This window comes from Notechis scutatus, chromosome Z (genome assembly GCF_049901735.1).
Source record: "Notechis scutatus isolate UNSWTSFEM ecotype Mainland chromosome Z, rNotScu1.2, whole genome shotgun sequence".
Classification (NCBI taxonomy): Eukaryota; Metazoa; Chordata; class Lepidosauria; order Squamata; family Elapidae; genus Notechis; species Notechis scutatus.
Genome location: NC_142025.1, coordinates 103,089,793 through 103,116,470, shown reverse-complemented (window position 1 = coordinate 103,116,470; position 26,678 = coordinate 103,089,793). Strand labels below are relative to the sequence as shown.

Sequence of the window (26,678 nt, the reverse complement as noted above, 5' to 3'; positions counted from 1 at the left end):
GGTTAATTCCAGAATAGGAGCAGCAGGGAGTACTCTGTACATAACTCAGCCTGACTATGTGTCTCTCAATTTTTTAACCATACCAGCTATCCATCCGATTCTATAAAACCATTCTTTCTTCTTTTTATTTGATTTTCATGATTCTATTTGTTCTCTGGCTCTGCTGATACTTAATAGAAAATCCTGAAAGTCACACAACATTTCCCCCCCAGAGATTTGGATCAATCAAAGCAATACTGAGGAAGTTTGGGTCTATGGGACAAAAAGAGACTATATTGTTTCTGTTTAGCCTACTGAGGTCTAAGCTGGACCTTGTTCCTTCTCCACAAATTGGGAAAACTCAAATTGATCAGAACTGGATCAGAACTTCCTTGTAATAATCAATTGAAATCAAATTACTTTTATAAAAAGATCTTCTGAGTTGAGGAGCATTTAGGACTATTCTTTTGGCTAACTCCTCTTCTCAAATGTTGCAGACATGTATCCTCATCCCACCATCCCTCTGCAACTTAGTTTTCAAAAAGTGTCCAATAGTATCAATGTATGAACAGTATCAGTGGAGGTATTTAAAAAGTTAGCTATGCAACAAGATGAGTATTTTTGAGGAGAAGCAGAGTATTATGGAGAACAGGGTGTGAATGCAGGTCTGGAGGTGCATGGTTGAACTCATACCTCCAAAAGAGAATGGTGTTGCCAATGTAGAGGCCCTTGAAAGAGAATGAATTTCCCAGCTCCAATCTAATAGACTTTTAGTAAATCCAAACAAAGTTAGATGCTTGCCTGTCATAATGGATGATGAGACTGATGGCTTCAAAAAGGATAGCATTCTTGGCATTGGAGTGCTGGACTTTCTTGGACTTGGGGGGTTCCTGAGCCTTGTTGAGAATAGTCTCCAAGCATTCAACCAGGCGTCCTTTCACAGCTGCATCTTCTGCAGATAAAATAAGATATGGAGTCAAAGTGTAGCAACTTTGGAAGGAAGGCAGTTAGTTTAACAAGTAGATTCCTTGTCCCTATAAGTCATTCATCAGTTTCCCCCACTCCCCCGAGGATCTATATTTCACTGCAGTTTCTCACAAGTTAAGGACCATCCATTCTCTGTTGTTCTGGAAGTTTCCATGCAGAAATGCAACCAACCTTCAGTGTTTTTGTAATGCTACAAAAATAATATGTATTATAAGGATCTCTTCCTTCATCAAATGCAGAGGGAGAGGATAATAGGAAGGCATGAGCAAAATGTTTATGCAGGCTCATTAATAAGCAGGAAAAAGGGATGTCCTCAAACAGGTCTAAAAATACTTAAATAAAAACTTTATTAAATTCATATACCATCTATTTATCAAGAATGCATTTAAAGCAGTCAATTATCCTGAATTATAAATAAAAATTGTTGTGATGAAAAGTTAAAACAAGGCAAAACAGATTAACAGTAAAAGGATGTGTTGCTTCTATGCCTTTTACTAAGGAGAGAACTGCAAATCAGCAAGAAGTTCAGGTAAATATCCTACAACACATGAAGCTGGCATATTCCAGTACTATCTTTGACTTTATTGGGCCTGCTTGTTACCTGGGGGAGGGTAACACTGCAGCAGCCGCAGAAGCTTGACTGAGAGCCAAGGGGCTGGCACAAAGTAATAGGTGTAGTCCTGGAGGTCTGTGGAGGCTGAAGAGACAATCTGAAAAGAGAGGATACAAGCAGGGCAGCCCAGAGAGCCGGTCAGAATCTCCACAGCTGGTCTATCAAAAAAAATCCTATTCCCCAATAATCTCTAAGCCATGATCACAAAGGTTCATGGTTTGCAACTTCCTGAGTAAAATTAGTTATATCATAAGACACGGGGGCAATAAATGGCCCTTATACTTCTACTCCCAATTTAAGACCCCAACTTCCCAAGCAGCTATTATGGTCAGGAAAGAAGACAGTTGTGTCATTCAGCAAAAGGACAAAGAACTGTGCACTTAGATATGTCAGGAAGAAGTTGGAAAACACCAAACTAAAGTTATCGATATGCATTGCTGCTCTATCATTATTTTGTATTTTGTCTGAATAAATATTGCATATATTGCAGCATATGAACAATTTGCACAGTCCTAATAAAAGACCAGGAGGGAACGGCGGAAACTATCAGCTAGGAAGAAAAGCTTCCCTTAAAGGCAAAAGCTTATGGGAGAAATGCCAGAAAATCCTCCTCCACATCCTATAGGCAACTGTCCATATTCTCAATCTGCTGCTCTGCTCTCAAGTGGATACTTGTTTCAAAGCAGGCAAGCTCATAGCTCTGTAGAAGGAAAATATTAAGACCCCATATCAAATACCTTCTTCTTTTATCCCTCCACCATCCAATGTAAGCTCAACGTCTGCATCAGACAATCCATGCCCAACAAGTAATAGAATGCACAATGAAAGAACAGTCACTGTATTTTCTTTGGAGAATTAAAGTGTCGTAGGTTCACGCTCAGACTCTTTAATTAGTCACACAGGAACATGCCAGTTGTGTTGTTTCCACTTTTTATTAAACACTCTGGTCATTCTGATTTATCTTAAAATGCTGTTATTACCTCAATCTGACTCCATCTGCCTAATAGTGAAGTACTACTCAGTAATCTCCATCTGATGCTATAGATTTACTTCTAAGCCTCCTTAATATTTTAGACATTCTAGAATTTTTATGTAATATTCATTTCCTTTCTTTTGATTTTATTTTAGTTAACTGTGATTTCTGTATTCTCCTGCTGATCTATAATCGAATAAAGAATTGTTACTATTATTTAGTCACAATGGATTCCAACACCATTATGGTTTTCCAGCAAATACAAATTCTATTACAGATGTCTTTGGAGATTCTGAGTCATCCAAATCATATTTGTCATAAAGATGCTTTTCCAAAAGGCAATTGATATTTCTTGCTTTTTTTCCTTGAAAATGTTTTGCTTCTCATCCAAGAAGCTTCTTCAGTTCTAGCTGAATGGTAGAGAACGGAAGGATTTATTATTAGTTTTTGCAGTCATCTGGTTGCTGGCACTCCAAGGGTCAGTTGTTAGCTCTCTGAGAATATTTGAGGTCACTTGAGAGTTTATCTGTATCCTACAAGTCACCTGAATCTGTCATGGGGCCAATCCACATTGTGGCCAATCTCTACAGGAAAGATATAGAACCTAAAGCCCTAAACTCCTTTTTAGGAATTCTACCCACTCACTGGTATATATGGATGATACTTGGGTCAAAATTAAAACATAGAAAGTGGAAGCCTTCACCAAATAGATCAACATTCTGGACAGGAACATTAAGTTCACATGGAAAGATGTTAAGGAAAAACAGTCTGGCCTTCCTGGACTGTGCAGTACATATTAAGGAAGTCTGAAGCCTTAACAGTGAAGTTTACAGAAAACACACACACACACACAGATCAATATTTACATTTTGATTCTCACCACCCATTAGAGTACAAACTGGGACTGAGCAGAACCCTATACCATCAAGCTGAACATTTGCCTACCATCAAAAAGGGAAAAGAAAAAGAACAAAAATATATCAAGAAGCCTTCAGAACTTGTGGCTATCCCAACTGGTCTTCACTAAAGATCCAGTAGGAGCTCCTGTATAACAGACAAAGAAGAGAACTAATGGAGCAATATTATTGCAACATTCCATATGTTGCAGGAATATCTGAAAAGTTCAGAAGGATTTTCAACCAATATAACATATGTGCACACTTAAACCAAGAATACACTATGGAAGAAGCTTGTCCACCACAGGTATAAAACACCCAGATACAAACTGAACAACATGGTATATAAAGTGCAATGCAGTGAGACATATATAGATCTGTACATTGGGGAAATAAAATAACCATTTCACAAATATATGGCACAACACAGGAGAACAAACCCATCAGAGTAGGATATGCCAATCCATCTAAATCTGAAAGACAAAGGCAACTATTTTGAAGACAAAGGACAGAGAGGATTACTGGTTTGAAAGAGGTGTCAAAGAGACTGTCTATGTTAAGCCCTTTCTCCACAGAGGGGAAGGAATACAATACCACCTATCTTCTGTCTCCACTCCTTTCTGTAGTCCCAAGAAGTTCCACACCCATTTGCATTCTGAATCAGGTGTCTCTGAGGATACAGATAAACCCCAAATGGCTTCAACTATTTTCAGAGAGCTAACAACTGACCTTTAGAGTGCTAAAGACCAGATGACTGCAAAGAATATAAATCCATCTATTCCCCACCACTGAGTTAGAACTGAAGAGTTTCTTGGATAAGAAGTGAAACATTTTCAAGGGAAAAAAGGAAGTCTGTCTTTTGGAAAAGTACCTTTGGATGTACCACAAATGTTAAAAATGGCTTAAACAAAACATGACAGTGCAATAATACTAAGCAAAGAAATTGATTCTTGGCTCTCTGTTCACTCACCCTACTGAGCCTGGATACTGCCAAAGAGACACATGTCTTGAAGTCATCAGGATTTTTTTTGCAGAGGCAAGCAATAAGGCTGACAGCAGCTGTGACCACACCCTGTATTGTGAGGATGTGTAGGGAGAAAGATGGAAAACTGAGACCACTTCTATAGGAGCTGTAACAAGCAGTCAATGAAGAAACTGGCAGTAAAATCACAGATTGTGGTCATGTAATGTTTTGCTCAACGATCACAGATGAATTGCTTAACTACTGCGAAGGAAGTGAAGTAACTCCAGCAGAATGACATGATTTTTGCTTAGTGACCTATTGCTAAGTGAGGGAGTTGCCAGGCCCAATTGTGGCCATTATGTGAGGACTACCAGCTAAGATAGAAATGATAGCTGAAGGCCAAAACATCTGAAAGGTACCAAGTTGGAAGTAGGTCAATATAAAAGCACTCATAACTTCTGTTCTTATTAATCTTATTAAATTAAATCATTTTTGTAACCATAATATATGGTTTGCTATACTACACATTAACTAAATAAACTTGATATTTGGAATACAGTAAGTCACAAAACTAGGAACAAGATTTAACATTAATTAAATTTTATTGATTGTTTAGTTTCACATATGTGGTATGAATACACCTCTTTTAATAGCTTGGTGCCTGGATTTAAGGGAGTAAGAACTAAATGTTGATGGGACTCTACTATATGATAATAAATCAGAAGGATGTACCATATGCAAATTATTGCGAGGATGACAAATGATTTCCTGTCCAAACAATGGAACTCAAAAGGAACAACATACCATGTGCTGGTCATTCAGAAGATGCACCACACGTGATGTCCACTCTCCCATGGGCACCAAATCAGGTGAGGTCTTGTAGAGGCGCAAGAGGCAGAGAGCAGCACTCTGCTTCACACTGTCCATAGTATCTCTGAGGTGTAATAAGGACAAACAAGTGAGTTAGATAGTTGATATTTTATTAGAGGAATGGTTATGTCTTGCTAATGGGAAGTTTTAGGTTCAATCTTTTACATTACCAGATAAAAGGATCAAGCAGCAATAATAGAGAAAATACCTGTTGCTTGAGCTATTGGAGAACCTCTTGTAGTCTTCCTCAGTTTGAAGTATGAGCAATTGAGACCCTTCAGATATTGCTGAATCACAATTCCCAGAAGTTCCCATTGTGGGACACTTAGTGTAATACCTCCACATATTACAGAACATTGCTAAAATCTGCCCAAGCCCAGGCCTTTTGGGTATATTCAAGGCTACTATTCCTTTTGGATGGAATTTCTGGGGATTTTAGCTTCAGTGAAACTAGAGGGTTTAAGGTGGGGTCAGAATGGTGTAAATAATCTCATGCTGGTGAATAACATAATCTCTTCTGTTATAAATTATTCTCTGATATACCTAAATGCCATAATGAAAACTACCCATCTTATGTCATATAGTCAGTCCTTCCTGTATTGACTCGTCTTACCCAGCCACCAGGATTCGGGGGATCTCGGAAGCAAAGGCCTCTGCCATCTCACGGCTGCCGACATTGGCAATGCAATGTAGGGCCAGGCACATGAAGGTAGGATTGCGACTTGCCAGGTCATTCTTGATAGCATTGTTGATGAGACGGATCAACTCACTGTTGGAGTTTACCAGCACTGAAATGAACAGGTAGCCCTAGACGTGTAGATACAAAAGACACAGAAAAAAAAAACAAAGGATAAATTAAGCACTGTAGGGCAACCAGGGGCATACCTTTATTACAGGGATAGAAAATCAATGGTCCTCTAAGTCTGGTTGCACTACAAATCTCAGCAGACCTAACCAGTATAGCTATAGTGAAGAATGCTGGGAATTGTAGTTAGGAGCAATTGCATTTCCTGCAATCCTGCAGTTAGTCAAACTGCATGCAGAGGATCACTTCGTTCTTCAGCAGATAAGGATTGTTGTAAGTTTGGCCAGATACCCAAAAGTGGTAAGAGCATGCTAGTCAATTAATTTTGATTTCCTCTCTGGAACACAAGTTTGCAGAAGCCTTTCCTCTGGCACTTTCATTAGCTGCCCGACTATTTCCCTTCAAAGCATGGGGTGTATTTTTTCTTGTTTCAACTTTCAACAAGCTCAGCTATTGCTTTATTAGGGAATAATACTTCTCATCTTCTTATCAGAATGGCTCCTAACTCAAAAAGAAAAAATGCATGTTGTGACACTATTTGGAAAAAGGGAAGAATGGAATAGTCAAATCTCCCCTGAGGCCTAGTTTATGTAAAATAACAATCAAGGTGGGAACATTGATTCTAGATGGCAACAATCCATAAGATTATGAAAGTGAGAACTAGAAGAAGTTGTGCATCTGAATGCTGTAACTTGTTTTTTTGCATTCAGTAACTTGTAGGAACTAAGGCACTGCCATAATATATGTAAACTAAGCTATCATATTAAATCATGATATGGTTTCTTATTTAAGCAAATGTAAATGTAGCAACTATGTTTTATTTACTTCAATTTAAGGCATAATATACTGCATGAACCCAGCCATTTGACTATACTCCTGGAGCTAGCGTAGTGTATGGTTAGAAGGTCAGACTAGATTTATAACCCAGGCTGATCTTGTGCCAATTATCCTCTCAACCTGAGAGGTTTGTTGTTGGGATTAAATAAATCTGAGCAAAACAATATTGGAAGGTGAATAGGATAATCTATATATAATATATAATTCAGAATCAGAATCTTCCAAATACAGTTAGTAGCCTTTTCTTTTCATTGAAATCTGTCAGGAACACTAGTGTCACATACTTTTCACATGGAAAATCAAAATAATGAATGAATAAAATCCAGGATTTTTTTTAAAAGATCCCACTATCCTTGGGCTTACTCACAATTTGTTTTTCTGTATATTTGTTGGAGCTGAGCAAGTTGACTGCCTCCATGTGCCCAAAGTCGATGTCATGGCCCAACAGGAAGATGAAAAGCAGCTTGCAGACATATTTCTTCTTGCTGTAACCATCCAAGGCTTTATCTCCTGAGAGGGGAGAGTGACAGGTGGGGAGTGGGGCAGGAAGGTCACTTGCCCTGCTGGAAGGAGAAAGGCATCTGCAAGGCAGCTTGGAGGGGGAAAAGACAGCTACAACAGCACCTTGGCCTTCTATTACAAGCACCCAGAAAGCCATTTTGTCAAGGTCACAGGTAATATCTTCCTGTTTTACTTTTTATATGGCCAAATTTCCTGACAGACCACTTTTCTCTATTACTCTTTTGGAGACCCAGTTTGGAGGAGGCTGGTGTAAGCCACATAATATTCTGTTCTGATTCTCCACCTTTAGATTGGAGTGCCAAGATTGGGAAAGTTGTAGTTCATCGGATACTTCAATTGATAAATGAAGCCACCAAGGGGTTTAGAAATTCCGTTTACTACAGAAGTCACATTGGGGAACAGCAAAGGCTTTGATTAATACTTCTCATCAATTCTCAGCTACTCTGATCAATGAAGCAGAGAAGGAGACAGAGTTCTCTTTTTCTTCATTCACCTACATTCTGATGAACAAAATGTGCTTGCTTCCAGGGGTGGGATTCAATTTTTTTAACAACCGGTTCTGTGGGTGTGGCTTAGTTGGTGGGCATGGCTTGGTGGTAATGTAACTGACTGGGCGTGGCCAACTCAACATCACTCACATTGAGGCACGCATTTCCTTGCCTGGCCTCTCATGACTGTGGGGCTGCTGCAATAGTCGTAAGTGTGAAAAATGATCATAAGTCTCTTTTTTCAGTGCCATTGTAACTTTGAATGGTCACTCCACACAAGCAAAGTACCAGCAAAGGACAGGAAAAATACTCCAGAGACGTTCCTGAGACAGGAAGTCTAGTCCTGCCAAGAATGTAATAAGGGTTAATGGAGAAGCAGTTTCTGTAAGCAACACCAGAATCTTTCCTTCCTGCCTTCCTTACAGGATTAGGCCAGTAATTTCTTCTAACAATCGGTTCTCCAAACTGCTTAGAATGTTAATAACCAGTTCTAGCGAATAGGTGCGAACCTGTAGAATCCCACCCTGTTTACTTCTATATATAGACATCAGTGAATGCATTCATATGGGCACACACCAATGAGAAAACAATACTATTCACAGGAGTATTATAAAACACACTTCTGCTGTAATCTACAGACTAATTTTGGATAGCAACTGGGTTTTTTCACACTCTTAACCTCCAACAATGATTGATTTACAGTAGAAAAAATGAATGTACTATAATTTGAACTTTGGGGCAAGAAATCATTCTTGTGTTCTATTATGAGTGTCTAATAGTCGTCATCCCTTTCCCCCATAATTTGGACAGTTGTCCTGAATGTTTTTATTTGTGCATACAGGAAAGGTTGGCATTAATAACACTGAAAAGTAGAAGCATTGGGGATCAAAGGCAACCAAGAGAAATGACAGCCAGATGTTCTTTCTTGGAAATGATTTAGATGCTAAATGGATTAAGAACATTGGATATAATATACTGATGAAACAATAGGAAAATACGTGGCTGAAAGGATTGAGATTTATATTATATTATGATTTAAAAGGTACTTTTTATGATGTAGCATTGGTTTCCCACTCCAGCAAAATTATCCAGAATGTATGTACTTCAAACCTGTGTTGAAAATGTGGAAAATATAAAGGGTCAATTTATCCTGTCTGATGGACTTGTAAAAACGCCAGAAAAAAATGAATTGAAAGACATATAGTGAATTACACCCACAATGGAGGAATGGCTGGTGAAGATGCCGGAATTAGCACAGATGGCAAAAGTTAACTTGTCTGATAACAGAAAGGACAATAAGACAGGCCATATTTATTAGTGACTGGAAACCTCTCATAGACTTTTTGCTGAAAGAAGAAAAAATGAATTTATAATTTATGAGTTTGATAATTTAGAAGGGGTAGATTATGTAAAGAATGAGATTATGCTCTAACCTTAGAGGAAGAGAGGATACAATATACTTGCGACTGTAGTAGAATCTGGTGCTGAATTAAGAAATGGGGGAGTAAAGGGAATTATTAGCCTTGAATCAATGCTATGTAGGAAGCAATACAGGAGGATCCCCCTAATTTCTTCTTGGCAGGTAACTATGCTTTGGTTTGGCAAGATTTTGTCTAAGGGCAAACAAAAAACCCTGCTTTGATCTTTTAGACATGTTGTTCTTAGCTTTCCATGCCTGAGGTAATTGCTGTTAAGAAAATCTTTATAACTTTTTCCTTTCTCTTTTGTTTCTCTTTATTTCTTCGCACCCTTTCATTCACTACTTTTCTTTTTTTAAATAATGCTTATGAAAAGATTTTTTATACATAATAAGAAATAGATTCAAAGAAAAAAAACTATAGTAAATGTGGGGGGGAAAAGCAGAGAAAAAAATAGAGATAAAAAAGAAGAAAAAAGAACAGAAGAGAAGAGAAACATGAGAAAAATACAAAGAAGTGGTTTCTGATTTTATATCTGGCAGTTATTTATACAATTTTAATTGAACATCTTTGTCTAGATTACATTTATAATTCCCTTCTTCCTATAACTTGGAAAACCATAAGTCACAAAATCATTTTTAATACAGAGTTGATAAGAGATTTCCAGTCACTGATGTATGTCAATATAGTAACAATCTTTCTCTAATTAAAAAATTAGTTTAATTATCTCAGCAAGTTTTGTGAATTTTAGCAACCAGTCTTTTACAGTGGGAAATGTTGAATCTTTCCATATTTATGCATATAATAATCTGGTAGCAAGAGTTACATATGATAATAGACTCTCAGGAAGTTTTTTTAATATGCATTAATTGGTCCTATAAATCAAAGTTTTGTCTTCTACTGAATATTAATCTTTACAATTCTTTTTTTAATAAATTTTATTAAGTTTCCAAATTTTAAAAACATAAAATAAAACTTTATACATTGTTATCAACATCAAGACATCTTTTGCATCTCCTCACATTTTTCAGTATATGTATTTACTTATTCCTTTATCATTACATCTTACTCTTACTATAAAGCAATATCTTTTATCCTTACATCTCAATTTTCTCCATGGTATATTTACATATTTACATATTCCCCCATTCTTTTCCTAATTGCCATTTTCTTTTCTTTTTATTTCTAAACCACTCATACCAGGCATACCAGGCCCTATAATAAATTGAATCTTCTCTGTCTTTTATTTTCATCGTTAGCCTGTCCATCTCTATACAATATATTATTTTTTTTATAACCATGCCTTCCGGTGAAACCCTTTTTTCCTTCCAGAGTTGTGTGTGTACGAAATCCTTGCAGCTGTTAATATATGTAACATAATATATCTATCTGTTTTATTGCATTTTTGTGTTATTATACCTAATAAAAAAGTTTCCGGATTAAATTCAATTTTCTGATTCGTAATTTCTTTTATCCATTGTCTAATCGTATTCCAATATTTTTTCACTTCCTGGCATGTCCACCAGGTATGAAAATAAGTGCCTTTTTCTTTTCCACATTTCCAACAATTTGGGTCTGAGTTACATTTTTACCAATCTAGCAGGAGGAAGGTGCCTTCTGTAGAACATTTTGTATTGATTTTCCTTGTATGCTGTGGATGTAATTAGTTTGTAATTTGATCCCCACATTCTCTCCCAATTTTTCAGGTCTATATTTTGGCCAACATTTTTTGCCCATACCACCATCATCTCTTTGACCACCTCCTCTTCCATTTTAAAATCTGGTAGAAAGTTATATATTCTTGAAATCATTTTCTTTTCCATTTCTTGTAGAATTTTATCTAATTGATGCTTTTCCATGCAGAAACCAAATTGTTCTTTGTCCTTCTAATATCTTGCCTGAATTTGCATGTATGGCCACCAATCTATCTTTATATTTTGTTGCTGTAATTCTTGTCTCATTTTTAATCTTTCTTGTGTATCTAATAGGTCTTTGTAATTCCTCTTTTTCCCCAGATCCATTGCATTTGGGTAGATTTGTACTTCCATAGTTGACAACCAGTTCAATATTTTAGTATAATGATCCTTTTAAATCTTGTTCCATGTCCGAATTAATCTCTAATCATGTGTCTCTGAAAATATGCATGCTGTTTACATTTCCCAACCCATAGGAAACTATGCCACCCTCTCTGCAAGTCGTGACCCTCTATCGACAATGCTCTTCTATTTTCCAGGTTGATCCAATCTTTAATCCATACCATAGCCGCAGCCTGATAATACATTTCCAAGTCAGGGAGTCCAAAGCCACCCCTTTCTCTTTTGTCCTGTAACAATTTCATTTTTATCCTAGCTTTTTTTCCATCTCAAACAAATTTACTTATTATTCGATCTAATTCTCTAAAAAAGATTTTATCCAATCTTATTGGTACAGTTTGAAAAAGATATAGCATTTTTGGTAGGGTAGACATTTTAATTCCCACAATTTTCCCCAGTAGTGATAGCTGTAATTTCCCCCACATTTCCAATTCTTTTTTTGATTTGTATTATTAGTCATAGTTATCTTTTTTGATTGAAGAACATCTTGCTGTTAACCAAATGCCTAAATATTTTACCTTTTTCACACTTTGCATCCCCAATTTTCCTTCTAATTTTTTCTTTTTTGCTTATCTTTTAAGTTTTTAGTCAATAATTTTGTTTTGTTTTTATTAATCTTAAGGCCTGCGACCTTGCCAAATTCCTCTATTTCCTTTATTAATTTTACTCCCGTATCCTCTGGGTCTTCACAAAAAAATACTATATCATCGGCAAATGCCTGTACCTTATAATGCTCCTTTTTAATTAAAGCCCCTTTGATTTCTACATTTTTCCTAATATTTTCCAATAAGTTTTCTAAGGTAAGAATAAAGAGAAGGGGTGACAGTGGGCATCCCTGCCTTACTCTCTTGTTGATCTTGAATGTTTCCGTTCAGTCACCGTTCATTATTACGCTGGCCGTCTGTGTCATATAAATTGTTGAAATCAATTTAATAAATTTATTGCCAAATTGCATGCTTTTTAATTGTTGTATTATGAACTGCCAATTAACATTGTCAAATGCCTTTTGTGCATCAAGGAAGACTATTGCCAATTGTTTTCCTGGGTTTGCTTCATAATATTCTATTATATTCAATACCATTCTGGTATTATTTTAATTTGTCTATTCGGTAAGAATCCGTTTTGGTGGCTATGAATGATCTAATTAAGGGTTTTTTTCAATCTTTCTGCCATTATACATACATAAATATAAATATTTTATAATTAACATTTAAAAGGGATATGGGCCTATAATTTGAATTAATTGATGGTCCGAATCTTCTTTTGGGATCAGTGTTATGTATGTCTTCCCCCATGACTTTTTGCTAATTTTGCTGTCGTCAGTACCTCATTGTAGAGTTCTAATAATTGCATTTCTAATTTTTCTTGGAGCGTTTTATACAGTTCCCCTGGGAGACCATCCGGTCCCAGTGTCTTATTGTTTTTCTGTTTCAGGATTGCCTCTTGCAGTTCTCTTAATGTTATTTCCCTGTTTATCTCTTCTTTATCCTCTTCTGGGATCACAGGTAGCCCTTTTCCTTCTAAGTAATGTTGGATATTTCCCTCTGGTACGTCTTCCCTACTATATAGTTCCTCAAAAAAACTTTTAACAATATGTTTTTTCTTTTCAGTTTGATGTTGTAGCGTACCATCAGCATCCTTCAATTGTTGGATTGCTCTTTTTTCTTTTTCTTTCTTAAGCCTATAGGCTAGCCACTTTCTCAGCTTATTCGTGTGTTCAAAATAATTCTGTTTTATCTTTTTCATGTCCTATAACCATTCATCTTGTGCTGACATGTTCAATTTATGTCTAATCATTATCCTCTCTGTATTTGCTGTCTTATTATGTGGTGTTTTTTCTAGCGTTTTTCTAACTCCTTAAGAGTATCTAGTAGTTTAGATTGTTCTACTTTTTTCCCCTTATATCTACGTGTATTATATGAAATTGCTAGGCCCCTTATATATGCTTTAGTCGTGTCCCATAGGTTTGGAATTGATGTTTGTTGTTTTTTGTTTTCCTTCAGAAAGAACTCCAATTCTTTTTCCATCATCTTAACATATTCTTTTTCTTTTAGGATCTCCTTGTTTAGCATCCATCTTGTTTTTTCCCCAATCCTTTCCAACTTATTTTAATGGGATTATGGTCCGCCCATGTGTTAGATTCAATTTCTTTTTCTTTTATATTATGTTCCATTTCCCCATTTGTCCATAACATATCCAATCTTGACCATGATGTGTGTGGTGCTGAATAGTAAGTATACCGTTTTTTGTCTGGATTTCTTTCTCTCCATATATCTTTTAATCCTAATTCTTCCGCCATTTGATAAAATACTTTTGGTAATGTTTTCCTTTTCCGTTTTTTCCCTAGATTTTCATTATTGTAGTCTTTTCCTAAATTTGCTATTGCATTGAAATCACCTAGCAGACATATGTTCTCATATTCCTCTTTTTTTCCTCTTAATTTGTGAATTTAAACCGTTGATGTTAATGGAAATCAATTTGATTTCTTCCGCCATCTTACTCTGTAGTTGTTTCTTGTTGAAGCTTATTTGCTCTCGTTTGGTGTCTTGTTCTTACGCCTTCTCTTTCCACTTCTTCCTGCTCTCTTTCCTCTTGTTCTGTTTCTCTTTCCTCCACCCAATCTTCTTCTTGGCTCCTACTTTCCACTTCCTCTTTGCTGTTCTGGTCTTCTCCTGATACCACATACAGTTCAAAGAATTCCCTCGCTTTTTCTATACTGTCTATTTTAAATTTTTTATCCTGCCATGATATTAACATTCTTTACAATTCTATGTATTATTATTATTACCTTTATTGTCAGAGTACTACATGTGTACAATGAGATTGGCTGAGCCTCCCTTCATGCACTCCCCCCAACACAACCCACAGTGAGGACAGAAGTCCCTAACACAATCCCAATGTTATTACATTATGTGACCTTGTTGCACAACGTGCCGGCCCTGCAGGTCTGTCATACTATGTTGACATGAAATTATTTTCGGTTCAGAAGTCTGACAGCCCGTGGGTAGAAACTGTTCTTCAGCCTGTTAGTGCGGCTGACTATGCTTCTATATCTCCTACCCGATGATAGGAGAGTGAAGAAGTGCTGACCGGCGTGTGAATCGTCCCTGAGAATTTTCCTCACTCTTCTAAGGCAGCGAGCCCTCGCGATGTCATTTAGTGGTATTAGGGAACAGCTCACAATGTTTTGTGCTGTGCTCACTGCCTGTAAAGCCAGCATACCACACCGTAATGCAATATGTGAGGACGCTTTCTATTGTGGACTGGTAAAAGGAGGTCATCAGTCATTGTTCCACTTTATTCTTTCACAAGACCCCAAGGAAATGGAGTCTCTGTTGGGCCTTTTTGGCCACCTGGGTTGTGTTGATTTTCCAGGTAAGATGTTCGCTGAGGTATACTCCCAGGAATTTAAAGGAGGAAACTCTCTCCACACCGCTCCCCTCGATATAAAGTCGGGCGGGTTCGTCTCTCTTCTTCCGGAAGTGTAACATCATCTTTATCTTGCTGGTGTTTAAGTGCAAGTTGTTTTCTAGGTACCATGAGGAAAAATTTTTAACTTTCCCCTTGTACACTGTTACATCTTCACCTGTAATGAGACTCAATACATTAGTATCATCTGCAAACTTAATGATCACAGTGGATGGGTCAGACGGTACACAATCATGTGTGTACAGTGAGTACAGGTAGGGACCGAGCACCCCGGCCTGTGGAGAGCCAGTGCTAAGCTTCAAGGAGGTGGATGTGACAGACCCAGCCCTCACTGTTTGATCCAGTCACAGGTGGAAGAGGGAAAATCCAAGTCAGTCAGCTTTTCGATAAGGATGCTCGGCAGGATAGTATTGAAGGCTGAACTGTAGTCAATGAAAAGCATCCTGACATAGTTTCTGGGTTTCTCCAGATGGCTCACTACAGAATGTAAGGCAGTAGCTATGGCTTCGTCTGTTGACCTCTTTGAACTGTAAGCAAACTGATGTTTGTCAAAGTCTGGTGGGAGGCATGTCCTAAGGTGTTGGGGAACCAGTCTTTCGAAGCATTTCATCACTACTGACATAAGTATTAATATGTGTATTTGAATCCAGTATTTTTAGCTTTTTATATGCTTACCAATCAATCAGAATGTTCCTTCATATTGTTCATATTTCCAACATACATTTGGAATGCCTTATACATTCTAGATAATGTTGCTAGAATTAGGTATAACCATTTCATATATGTCATTAAATATTTTCTTTTTTAAGAGAATAACAGTAATATATCAGTTTGGGAAAAGAATAAGATTTTCAGAGAAGGATTACATAAATCAGGAATTAAAGCTCTTTGGGGTTTTTTTTTTTTTTTTTTTGGTGAGCATCTATGGATACAGATGTTTGGATCCAAACCTCTCAAGTAGATTCAAACACGGAAGGATAACGACATTGTGTTATTTGGAAATCTGAGGACTGAATTAGCATGCGTATGTATGTATGCATGTAAAATCAATTCATTCTCTGTGTTGGGCTAGTTTTCAAGAGCAGAGATGTCTACTTTGGATAAGAAGGTTTTGCCTAAAGTAATTGAATTTGCTGCTCCTTTGTCCTTCAGAGCTCTTATTCCCATCTTTAGCTAGACTTTTGGCATGAGCAGCTGAAGTACATATTCCAAGAAGCCAGTTCCCTAATTTATTGTCCTGACCTAAGAGATAACAAAAAAATGACACTTTTTAAATCCGGCTAATCAAAGCTGAAGCATATGCCTTATTTTATATGGAATGATGAAAAAGGAGATGGAGGAGGAATTCCTCTCCAGAACAATATGAATTATGCTGCAAAGGTCTCTGATCTATGGAAATTAATATTGAGATCAAGGAAGGACAGAGTTGCATCTAATGAGCTAAATGGAAATGGCTTCTGGGAAAAATAACTCTTGACTCTTCATTAGATAGGAATTTACTTTATAGTGCTATGTAGGGTACTGACAAAACCAACTCCTGGACAGAGAAGAGACAGGAAACTCCTAGTTCAATTTGAGGTCTTAGAATTACAGGCATCCACAGGAAAAACAGATGATGGCACATATATAATGATGTCATCATTATATCCACCAACTACTTTTGTCAGATGTATGACGCAAATAATTGTAGCATGTGAAAGATGTTCTAAAATGTGTGTCACTATTTGACATTGTAATGGTTTATTACAGTGAATACCACCTAAAATCAGGTATTTTCTATTTTACTTCATTGTTCCAGCTGGAACAGGTTAGCTTTTCAGCATTTCAACCTTGCATCCTGGGCCATTCTTCATCTGCTGCCCAAGACCTGCTACACACAGTTGCTTTCTATGAAGTATCACTGACATGTATAATAGAAGATAGACGATAATGCTTAAACCAGCCTGAAAAGTGCTAGAGAGGAGCCTGGTTGTCAAGGGAGAGAAAGAACAAAAACAGGAGACAGTGAGTAAACTGGACTGAGTCAGAACTGCTGCAGGGATTTGTGGTGAGAAAAAGCTAGATTATACTGCAAAATATCAAAAGGAAGAAGGGGAGAAGGAGAAAAAATACAGTGCAATACTCACCCTTAAATTTGGATCGGATATTGGCCAACTCCTTGTTAATTCGTTTAATTTCAGCCTCTTTACTCTTACCTAGAAATGAGAAGCAAGGAATAAAAAATGGATAATACCCAACCTCCATACACAATAATCCGGGTGTCTGCATAGTACTGATTGCATGAGACAACTAAATAAATATGAAGAAAGGGGTCAGATAAATGTCAACAGATAATGTCAAATTGCCACGTATGCTACTTGAATGAAACAGCATGAAAAAGCAAAATCTTCTCCAGCCTATTTTCTAAATGAGTTGGTCTATTAATTCCAGAATTCATAGCCAGATGCACTTCCCACATATCTGGTAGTACTATCTCAGAGATGGTCGCTGTATACTAAAACTCAGGAGGTACAGGGTCAAACAGGGGACTCAGGTTTTTTATCAGAGCAGGAGGCAGACTGCATTACCATACTGTTTTTCTTCAATCAAAATACATTATTCTCAAGCCACTGTTCAGCAATAGCTAGTGAAAAGGTGAAAGGAATGGTATAATTTGCTTCTGGAACCAATTCAAGGTGCTCGTGTATATTCACACAAACATTTACAGATATTTGTGACAGTGCGTGAAGGAATCTCTTTCCATATATTCCAACTCATCTAGTAAGATCATGCTCAAAAGCCTTGCTCCAGTGCCATGCTGAATTTCAATTAGTAGATGACCAGTGATACCAGTGAATCCCAGTAGTTGTCCCAGGCTATGGATGGCTCCCAAGTAAGTCAGGCCTGGTACCTATTATCCTTCTGGCCCAAGGCAAAGATGTTTTAATTCTTTTTCATACACAGGATTCATGACTATATTCATATCTCAAATGTTATACTGCGAAACTTCTTAAGCAGTCTTTATCTGCTGTCCATACTGTTTTGTTTTTATGTTGTACATTTTTCATCATTTTATTCATTTTCATAATAATTTTTAGGCTGTGGTAAGTTGCAGGAGCAAAATTATGTTACAGAGGCACAAAAGGATAATAAATAAAATTCAGAGAAAAGTCTTAGTGTGTACATACCCTAGGGGCTGTTTTTCAATTAAAACCAATTTTTGGATCTTCTACATCTTAGAGTCCCTTAGTATTTTCTGGAGTGATAAGCCTCACATGTCAGTCCAACAGAGCAATGGATAATGCACCCATTTTCAGATGATTGCAAAAACCATTGCAACATTGCTACATAAGTCAGAGAAAACAGATCTACATCTAGCAAACCTGGAGAGTACATGCTCCCAGGAGGTTAATGAAACATTTGCCCTAACAGGCAGAAGCTGTTCCACAATTAAGTTAGTTCAGCAGGATGAAGGCTGAAATAAATAGATTTGTATACATAAATGCTCCTAGGATGGGACTGCTTTGTTCATGAGGCATATAGGCTATGGGACATGAGGAAAAAAATGATTCCTTATCCAGGATTTAAACTATTAAGTAGGAAGAAAGATGACTTACAGGAAGAGAAAGTTAGCTACTTGATTCAGAGACATTGCCTGTAGGCCACATCTGTAATCTTGTTTTAAGTTAAAAAGTACAATGTTAATAAACCCAGGTGCCAGTACAGAGTGGTAACAATTTCATTGATCAATAATAGAGCATAACATCCTTTGGATTTTATTTAAATGAATATAGAAGAAAATTAAATTGCAAAATTCTGCAATGGAAGTGAAGGGCTTTGAGCCCTTTGCTTTAAATAGTCTAGCAATATCTTTTCTGCTGAATTAGGATTGCCATGTCTTCCCTTCCATTTCTTCTGTTAGGTTCCCTTATTTAACTCCATGCAACCAACAGGTACAGCATGATGTAATAGTGGGAAACATCGTGCTAAAATAAGTGAAAGATGCAAATGAGAGGGAATATTATTTGAGATGTCTCAAATTCCTTCAGAAGAGATAAATAATAATTTAAAAAACAAATAATTAAAGTAGATCCATCCACCTCTAAGCGTGAAACAATGTACTAGTACATTTAACCCATTTATTCTTCTCTCAAGGAAAAAAAAACACCCCAAAAGGTTACTCCTTGGGTTTCCAATCACAGAATTATATGCTAAGATGCCAATTCAAGCTAGAAATAAACTTTCTTTAAATCATAATTTCACAATGAATTAGCCATTCACGCAAAGGTCAAGAATAATGAGATACATGCATGTATTACCCTGCAGTTTATTCCCATTTTAGTTCATCAAGCCCTCATATTGGGTTTCAGGTTAACTGACAGTGCGATTGGAGAGTTATCACAAGGTGGGTGCTATTATTTACATAATACCATGGAAGTGATCCTCTCAAGGCTATCATATTTCTTTGTTTATTTCCTGGCATGCAGATTCCAAAGATAAAAGGAAGATGAAAAAGGCATTAGAACCCAAAACACATGCTTCCTTCTTCCACCTGCCAAAAGCATATGATCCAAACACTACTACTTCTTATCCCCTGTCTTGGGGCAGGGAAATCAGCCTCTAAAAAGAGAAAGCTGTGTTTCCTCAAATCCTTCCTTCCTTCCTTCCTTCCTTCCTTCCTTCCTTCCTTCCTTCCTTCCTTCCTTCCTTCCTTCCTTCCTTCCTTCCCCTTCCTGGGATGTTCAAACAAAAATCACACTCATAGGGGTTTCTTCTTTTGTCCCAATAGCACCCTGTTGAGATAATCTAAGGCCTGCCAACTTTTCCTTTGCTCAAGAATAGCTGTTCCTTAAGAACAAGCAATGTAAGAGCTCTTTGTTCATCTCTTTGGGTAGATACAACTATATTCAGTGGGGAAATTCCTTTTCCAGAACATGTTGGATTACAATTCCCAATTCCTTGTCCATTGGTTTATGCTCAGGTTTATCTGAATTATAATTCAATGAAATCTAGAAACAGATTCCATTTTAAAAGATTACCAAAGAATATATGAATGCATATCTAAAAAACTCCATACCACAGGAATTAGTGGCCACCAGATCTGTAAAAATGTGTTTACTGTATTTATCACATCCTGCTTGTCCAATGGGAAGTTCACAAAAGCTTTCAAGGGCCTGTATTTCATCATAGCTATGCTTTCTTGCACATCAGAAAGTTCTAAGCCCAGTTTGAAATGTGACATTCCTTAGTAATGTGGCCATCAGATCTTATGCAATTGTTAGGCCTCTTACATCTCTCTCCACCCAAAAAAATGTGTTTAATAAAATTAAGCCTTTCGTCTAACATTTTGAACATAGCTCTTCCCACATATTCCTCTATGTTTCCCTGGGTTCTTTTTTTTAAAATAAAGTTTTATTAAGTTTTAACAAAACAAATAAAACATCTTATTTGAGTACAGCATGGTTCCGGGTTATCACATTTCCATACAGACACAATTTCACATGCATATTCATCTTATATATATTCAACTTCATATCTTATTACTCTTTTTCAAACTTCGAACTATTTCTCCCTTTACTTCTCTTAATTTTCTTTTATGATTATCTCATTTTCTTATTTAATTGTATTTCTTTTACCTAAATTTCTATATCTTTTTATTCATTATACTTATACTTTCGTCTGTCTTGTTTACAATTTCATTATGTTCTCTTCCAACATTCTTAAAAAGCAAAATTCCACTCTATGATTGCCAATCGGAGTGCAACACCTTTAAGTCTTATTGTTATTATCATATGAAATTTCATTAAACATTAAATTTGTGCATTCTAAAATTATAACATTCAAATTTCTAATATCTATTTTATAACATGTAAATCGCGTCATTCAGACTCTGCTTGGTACTTCCCCTTAAAAATGTAAAAAGAAAAATTCTAAAAACATAGCAAAAACAATATATATATATAAACATTAGTGAACAAAATAGTTATTCAAATTCATTCTAATAATGGTATGAGCCTTGTAAATCTTTCACGTTTCTTTTCAATATTTATCAGTTGAAATGTTTCCCTCCCTTCTTCCTTATTATTTAACTGTTAATAAGCATAACATTGGATAGTTATACAGTTTAATCTTATAAGTTATTTACTATTAATAAGCAAATTAATTATTCAAATTCACTCTAGTAATTGGTATAAATTCCCTTATAAATCTTTCACATTTCTTTTCAATATTTTATCAATCTTTAGAAACAATTACGTTTCCCTCTCTTCTTTATTATTGTATTAATTATAAACATACCATTACATAACAATACAGTTTTATCTCATAGATTATTTACTTATTTCATTTCTAACTCATTACAGTATTCTACTGTAACAACACTATCTTTTGTACCTTTGCAGAATCCTCACTTTTAACTTAATTTAGCCATTGTCTCTCTGTTTTCTAGCTGAGCAAATACCTTTAATCCTAGTAAGTTTCCCCTTTTTCTTTATTTCCTGTTTTTGTCCCTCATGAGTTCTTTCCCTTTCTATCTTCCCCCCCTTTTTCTCATCCCTTTTTTTATACCCTTCTCTCTCTAATTTTCCCTTCTGTGGTTTTCTTTTCTGCTTCTCCTTGCTGTTATACTTCCTTTTCAGACTATTTTTCTTTTTGGCTGTTCCCTTTGATCTCAAACTTTTAACTTCTTTCCCCCCTTTCCCCCTTATTACCACACTTTGCATTATTTGATCATTGAAAATGTCTTCTTCTTTGTCCCGCCCTTCTTCTTGCTCTTGAAGCTTTTCCTTTTCCTTTTCATAGTTCAGGATCTCCATTTCAAGAAGTTCAAATACGAAGCCAAAGGATCTTCCTCCCCTTTCTGCATCTTCTTTCTGTTTTTTAAGACTCATCTTCAATTCCTCCAGGAGTGATGCTATTTTAAACTTTTGAACAACCACCCGATTGACTTTAAGTAAAAACAGAAAAAGAAAGAAAAAACCAATGCCAAAATCTTTTTTTAATGTCACCAAATGATCCCAGACTGTTCCTTCTTGTTTCTTTCCTTTCCTTTTCCTTTCCATGGCTTACTGTATCTTTTAATAAGGTTTCAGTTACAATGTATCCTCGGGAGTCTTTTCAAAGTTTCGCTATTAATCCTCTTTATTTTTCCAGGTGGCACTCTGTTTTTTCATTATTCCAAGTTCCACCCTTTTGCCTCCACTTTTCTCCTTTTTAGGGCTTTAAAATGATCAAAGAAAAAAAATCTTTATTCTCCTTTTGACACTTAAATTTCACTTAAAGTTGCCTATTAGTGTCAAAGTAGATTAATATAGATTTCTTTCCATACCATTTGTAATTGTCAATCTAAAGGTAAAAAAAAGGGTTTTTAACCTCCTTTTCTCTCTTCTTCGCCGCTTAAAAGTCTTCTTTCAGAAGTATCCCTCTAGGTACTTTTAGATTCAGGGTACCTTGCTTAGATGTTCTCTGTTGTTTAGCCCGATCTATCCTGCTTTCCTCTTTGTCTTCCTCCTGCACAATCTTATCCAGTCGGGTTCTTCTTTGAGGTGGCCATTTCTGACCACCGCTGCAACCGCCTTCGGGAAAGGGAGTTTAGACCAGCCAAGGAGGAGAAATGCAGCTCCCCTCCACTCGGCTAGCAATCTCCCCCCTCTTCACCACCTCTACGGGGTAGCTTCAGCCCCAAATCCAAAGGATCGGGGCGCTCCAGCGGCGAGCACAGATTGAAACCGCGCACAATCACAGATTTTGGTCTGTCGCTGAAGAAACCCAAACCGGAAGGTTTCCCTGGGTTCTTATTGCTTCATTTTCTATTGCTAAGCAAAGTTTAAATCAATCTGATGTGTTCTCTGTTGAAATTTCTCTCCACTCCCACAAATTCCAGCACCCATTTCTGCTCATTTAGTGATTCAAAGATCTCCCATAACATCTTAAAATATGTATCCTGAGGCCTTGGGAAATATATGCCTGACTTCTATTGATTATACTATAGCAAAAAACATCAGGTCCTGTTCATTCACTAATCTACATTATTATAAACAGAGTATTTTCTAAGACTTAGGATGGGCATTGGACAAGGACATGGCTTCTTCATTTTTAATTGCTGCTTTTACAAAGAAATGTTGGCAGCTGCAGCTTTTGTTGTCTATGCATGACAAGCTGCATCTAACAAAATACCCCACAGTTGTTAAAGCCATAGAACCTTCCTTTCCAATTTGACTGTTTTAGGCAATACCTTTCTGGAAATGTGTCACAATCCCTTCCCAATTTTTTTCTGACATCTCTAACCAGATATAAATGATGTGCAAGAAAGTATGCTTACATGAAGCAATTTAAAAACAGGCATATTGAATTTTCTACATTCATAAAACAGAAGAAACTGTACTAATTCATATTATGAAGCACCATTGCTCTGTAATATTTTTTTTCTTCAGATAAAAGATCTTATCCTTTTTAATCTTAGGAGTGAACAACCTCAAAATCTTTTGCACAACAACTTCCATAATTCCTGGCAGGGAATAATGGCGGTTATCACCTGAAATCTGCAGACCATTAGATTTAATAATCCTGTTTTAGCTGAAACTTTCAAATAAATCCATGGTGTTACAGTCTCATCTGGTAATATTTTCAGAGATGTTAAGGCTAGTGGCATTAAGGCCAAGAATCCCACACATGGAAAGCTTCTGCTTCCAAGCAAATTGGCTTATATGGTCTTCTGGTGCTAGGCCAATTCACATGGCTACAGAATGACTTTTCCCTGAAATTTCAGCATACAGAAGTTGTTGCAACATAATTACAACTACCTGATAAAATCAGCTTTTAATATGTTTTCCAGAATAGTGGAGTTATCATGCTAACATCTAGACTTTTTCATTGAGCTGCAGGGATGGTTTAGAGGAAAATCAGCCAGTCAGAACCTAAAAAAAGATTGTGTGAGTTTTGTTGCTGGTTCCCAAAAAACTGCTCTAGCAACTGCTCTAGCCTTACTGCATGTAAAGTAACATTGCAACATGCTTTTTCATTGGCTGAAAAAAGGAAAGGTGGGGGCAAAGTTTAGGATTTCTGAGAAGGAACTAGGGGGAAAAAAGATTGAACCAAACAAATGTAATATTATTCAGTCACAATGAAACAACCATACCAAAGTCTAAACAAAAAAAATCTAGATCTGACTTAAAATCTCTATGTTTTAAAATATACTGTAACATTGTTAGTCTCCTGATCATTAGAGCTTTTTCATGACTAAAGAAGCATATCTGAAAAATTAGGACCTGAATACATGCTATTAAAGCCAGTAATTGGATTTTTTTTTCAGCATTACTGAAGGAAGCTACAAATATATGCTTTAACCATACTCCATGACAACTAAAACCTCTCTAGTTTCAAACTGATAGTAATGGGACATGAATGTCATAGAAAAGCTGACAATTTATAGTGACTAGAAACCTTCACTGGTTTAATTTGTTTTCCATGGGACAATCTGAATTCCTCAATCTTTGTTACTCTTATGGAGATTCTAAACAGTAACCTCTTATTTGCAGCAATGTCCCTGCAGTAAAGCTTACATTTAGACTGCAAAAATCTAGATAGTGAAAAATACTGTACAGAGAAGTAATTTCAAGGAGTTTTGTACCAAATATAGTAAGCCTACATTTAAGTCCTTTTGCAAAGATCCAAGAGCCCTTTTTAAAGCCATCACACACAGACTCCCAAATACATACCATCTTCCCCCCAAATTTACAAAAGCAAGCCCTAGTCTATTTCATTTAGCAAATATGACAGCTGTCTACCTCCAGGCAATATCTTTGAATATATTTATATATGGGGGCAGCAGGAAGTAGGAGGGATGGAACCTTATCCCTAAGCAAATCTCAGAACCCCTTTCTTATTCTCCACCACTCCGATTTCCCTATAATGGCCATGATCCCTAATTTCCACCTCTCTAAACAACTTTTCCGCTTCTCTCCCCACCACCTCTTGAGTTAAATAATACAAATGTCCGGATTAAGCAAAATAGCCAGAAGAGACACAAATCCCAGGTTGAATGATCTCCACCTTCACACGGGGGATGCCTTCAATTAGCCAGCATCCCCCGCTGCCTGTGCCATATTTACCCAACTTGTATCCTCCTCCAATGACTGACAGGCCTCTGCCTATCCAAACCGCGGGCATGCCTGGTGGCTGGCAGCCTCGCCCTTACCTTGACATTAGGTCGCCTCCTTCCAGCCTACCTGCTTTCTCTTTTCCGAAGCCCCACTGGGCAGGCGATCGGGCAGCAAGCGTTTCTCCCCGAGGTTCAAGTCTTTTGCCTTCAGTCGACTGAGGCCCCCCACTAAACCCATCACCACACTCAACTCTTCCTCCGCCGGCGCCGCCGAGCACAATCACGAGCCGTTTCCACCCGCCCGAATTCTCCCCAAGGTCCAATCCGCCCCCAAGCGCGTATACAAGATTCATTCGGTTCTGAAGGATCCTCCTCTGCCCTCCTGTCCTTCCCACAGCCGCAATCACTTACAGTTTCGGATATCGGAGATAAATACGGCCAGGCCCCGCATCCCGTCTCCCTTGGAAACGGCCGGCATGGTGACGATAGAGGATCGGGACCACGGCGATGCTCCGTTCCGCGCCCGAACCTGGCCCAGCTGCACCGAACCGACCCTAACATTTCCGATTGGCTCCTCATTCCATCCGTCACGAAACGTTTTCACTCCCTATTGGGTAGAGGTGCCGCTTTTCAAACCCGCGGTGCTTTCTATTGACAGAAATAAGCCAGCCTTCTAAGGGATTGGTCAGTAGGTTTAAATCCCGCCTGCTCCTCTCCCTATTGGATCCGGTGAATCTTAATGTCAAATAAGTCCCCTCTGCAATTCTGCATTTTCCATTGGACATGGTTTCCCAAGAAGCCCACCTAAACCGGCCCCCCACTGTGCCTCTTCGGTTTGAATATCTTGATCGATTTTAAGACATGTCAGTCAAAGGCTGCCCCGCCCATTTCCTCTTGCGAAATCAGCAAGCGGAATCTCGGCTCGCTGCTGGGCGGGGAAGTGTTCTTGGTTATTGGGCGAGAAGTCCACGTCCTCCAAGTTAAAGTCCGTGGTTTTTTGGCCGAAAAGGCTGGCGGTGGAAGGGCGGCAAAAGAAAGGAAAAGAACGGCGGGGATCGTCATCAAATTTCAGCCAATTGGCTTCGGGAAGAGAAGGCACGACGAACAAGGGCGGCCGGGTGTAAAGGGCGATTTCATGTCTTCCAGTTCCTCAGGGGATTTTTTTTCTTTCTCCTTTAAGGACAGAATTTACTTTAGGAAAGAATCAGTGTAACTTATTTCATTAGAACTAAAACCACACGTATATTCCGTTTTTGTTAGGGTGGCCACAATGTTAAATATCCTCCAGCATTTACATTTCTACTTCCTTTCCTTTCTCATTCATTAAAAAAAAAAAAATTCCTGCTGGAGAAATGTTTTCCCAGTAATGCTTTTAATAAATCATTTGTCCTGCCTTTCCATGGGAGTATGTGTAGGAACTAAGGAAACTCAAGCTGTGCAGTGGGAGTATTGTTTTTATGGTGGTGCATGTGAACCTGTGGCTTAGCTTATTTGCTACATAGATCCTTTTAAGTTACCTGAATACAGTTTCAAAAACCGACTGAAACAGTTAAGATGAAATTTTAAAGCTTTGTTTGACATATAATGGCATGGCATGTATATTATACTAAGGTATAGGTGGATTTTCATTTACTAAGGTAAAGGAAGAGATTATGGTTTGGAGTTATATAGAAACTAGCCAACGAATATGTTTATTGCATTCATATCCTGCCTTTTCTTTGGGAGT

General features: G+C 37.4%; 1 protein-coding gene across 3 annotated transcripts in view; it reads right to left on the bottom strand.

Moving 5' to 3' along the window:
• The window catches only part of LOC113413415 (AP-2 complex subunit alpha-1), a 40,393-nt gene extending 14,869 nt beyond the window's left edge, over positions 1-25,524 (bottom strand). For all 3 annotated transcript variants that reach the window (XM_087945990.1, XM_087945991.1, XM_087945992.1), the window contains exons 1-8: positions 25,364-25,524; positions 17,001-17,069; positions 7,292-7,434; positions 5,896-6,089; positions 5,217-5,346; positions 4,419-4,520; positions 1,568-1,676; positions 781-931 (exon numbers count right to left, since the gene is read on the bottom strand). In XM_087945990.1, coding sequence (XP_087802116.1) covers positions 781-931; positions 1,568-1,676; positions 4,419-4,520; positions 5,217-5,346; positions 5,896-6,089; positions 7,292-7,434; positions 17,001-17,069; positions 25,364-25,430 — 965 coding nt within the window. In that variant the 5' untranslated portion in view covers positions 25,431-25,524. The remainder of the gene's footprint in view (positions 1-780; positions 932-1,567; positions 1,677-4,418; positions 4,521-5,216; positions 5,347-5,895; positions 6,090-7,291; positions 7,435-17,000; positions 17,070-25,363) is intronic.
• Positions 25,525-26,678: the final 1,154 nt, after the last annotated feature.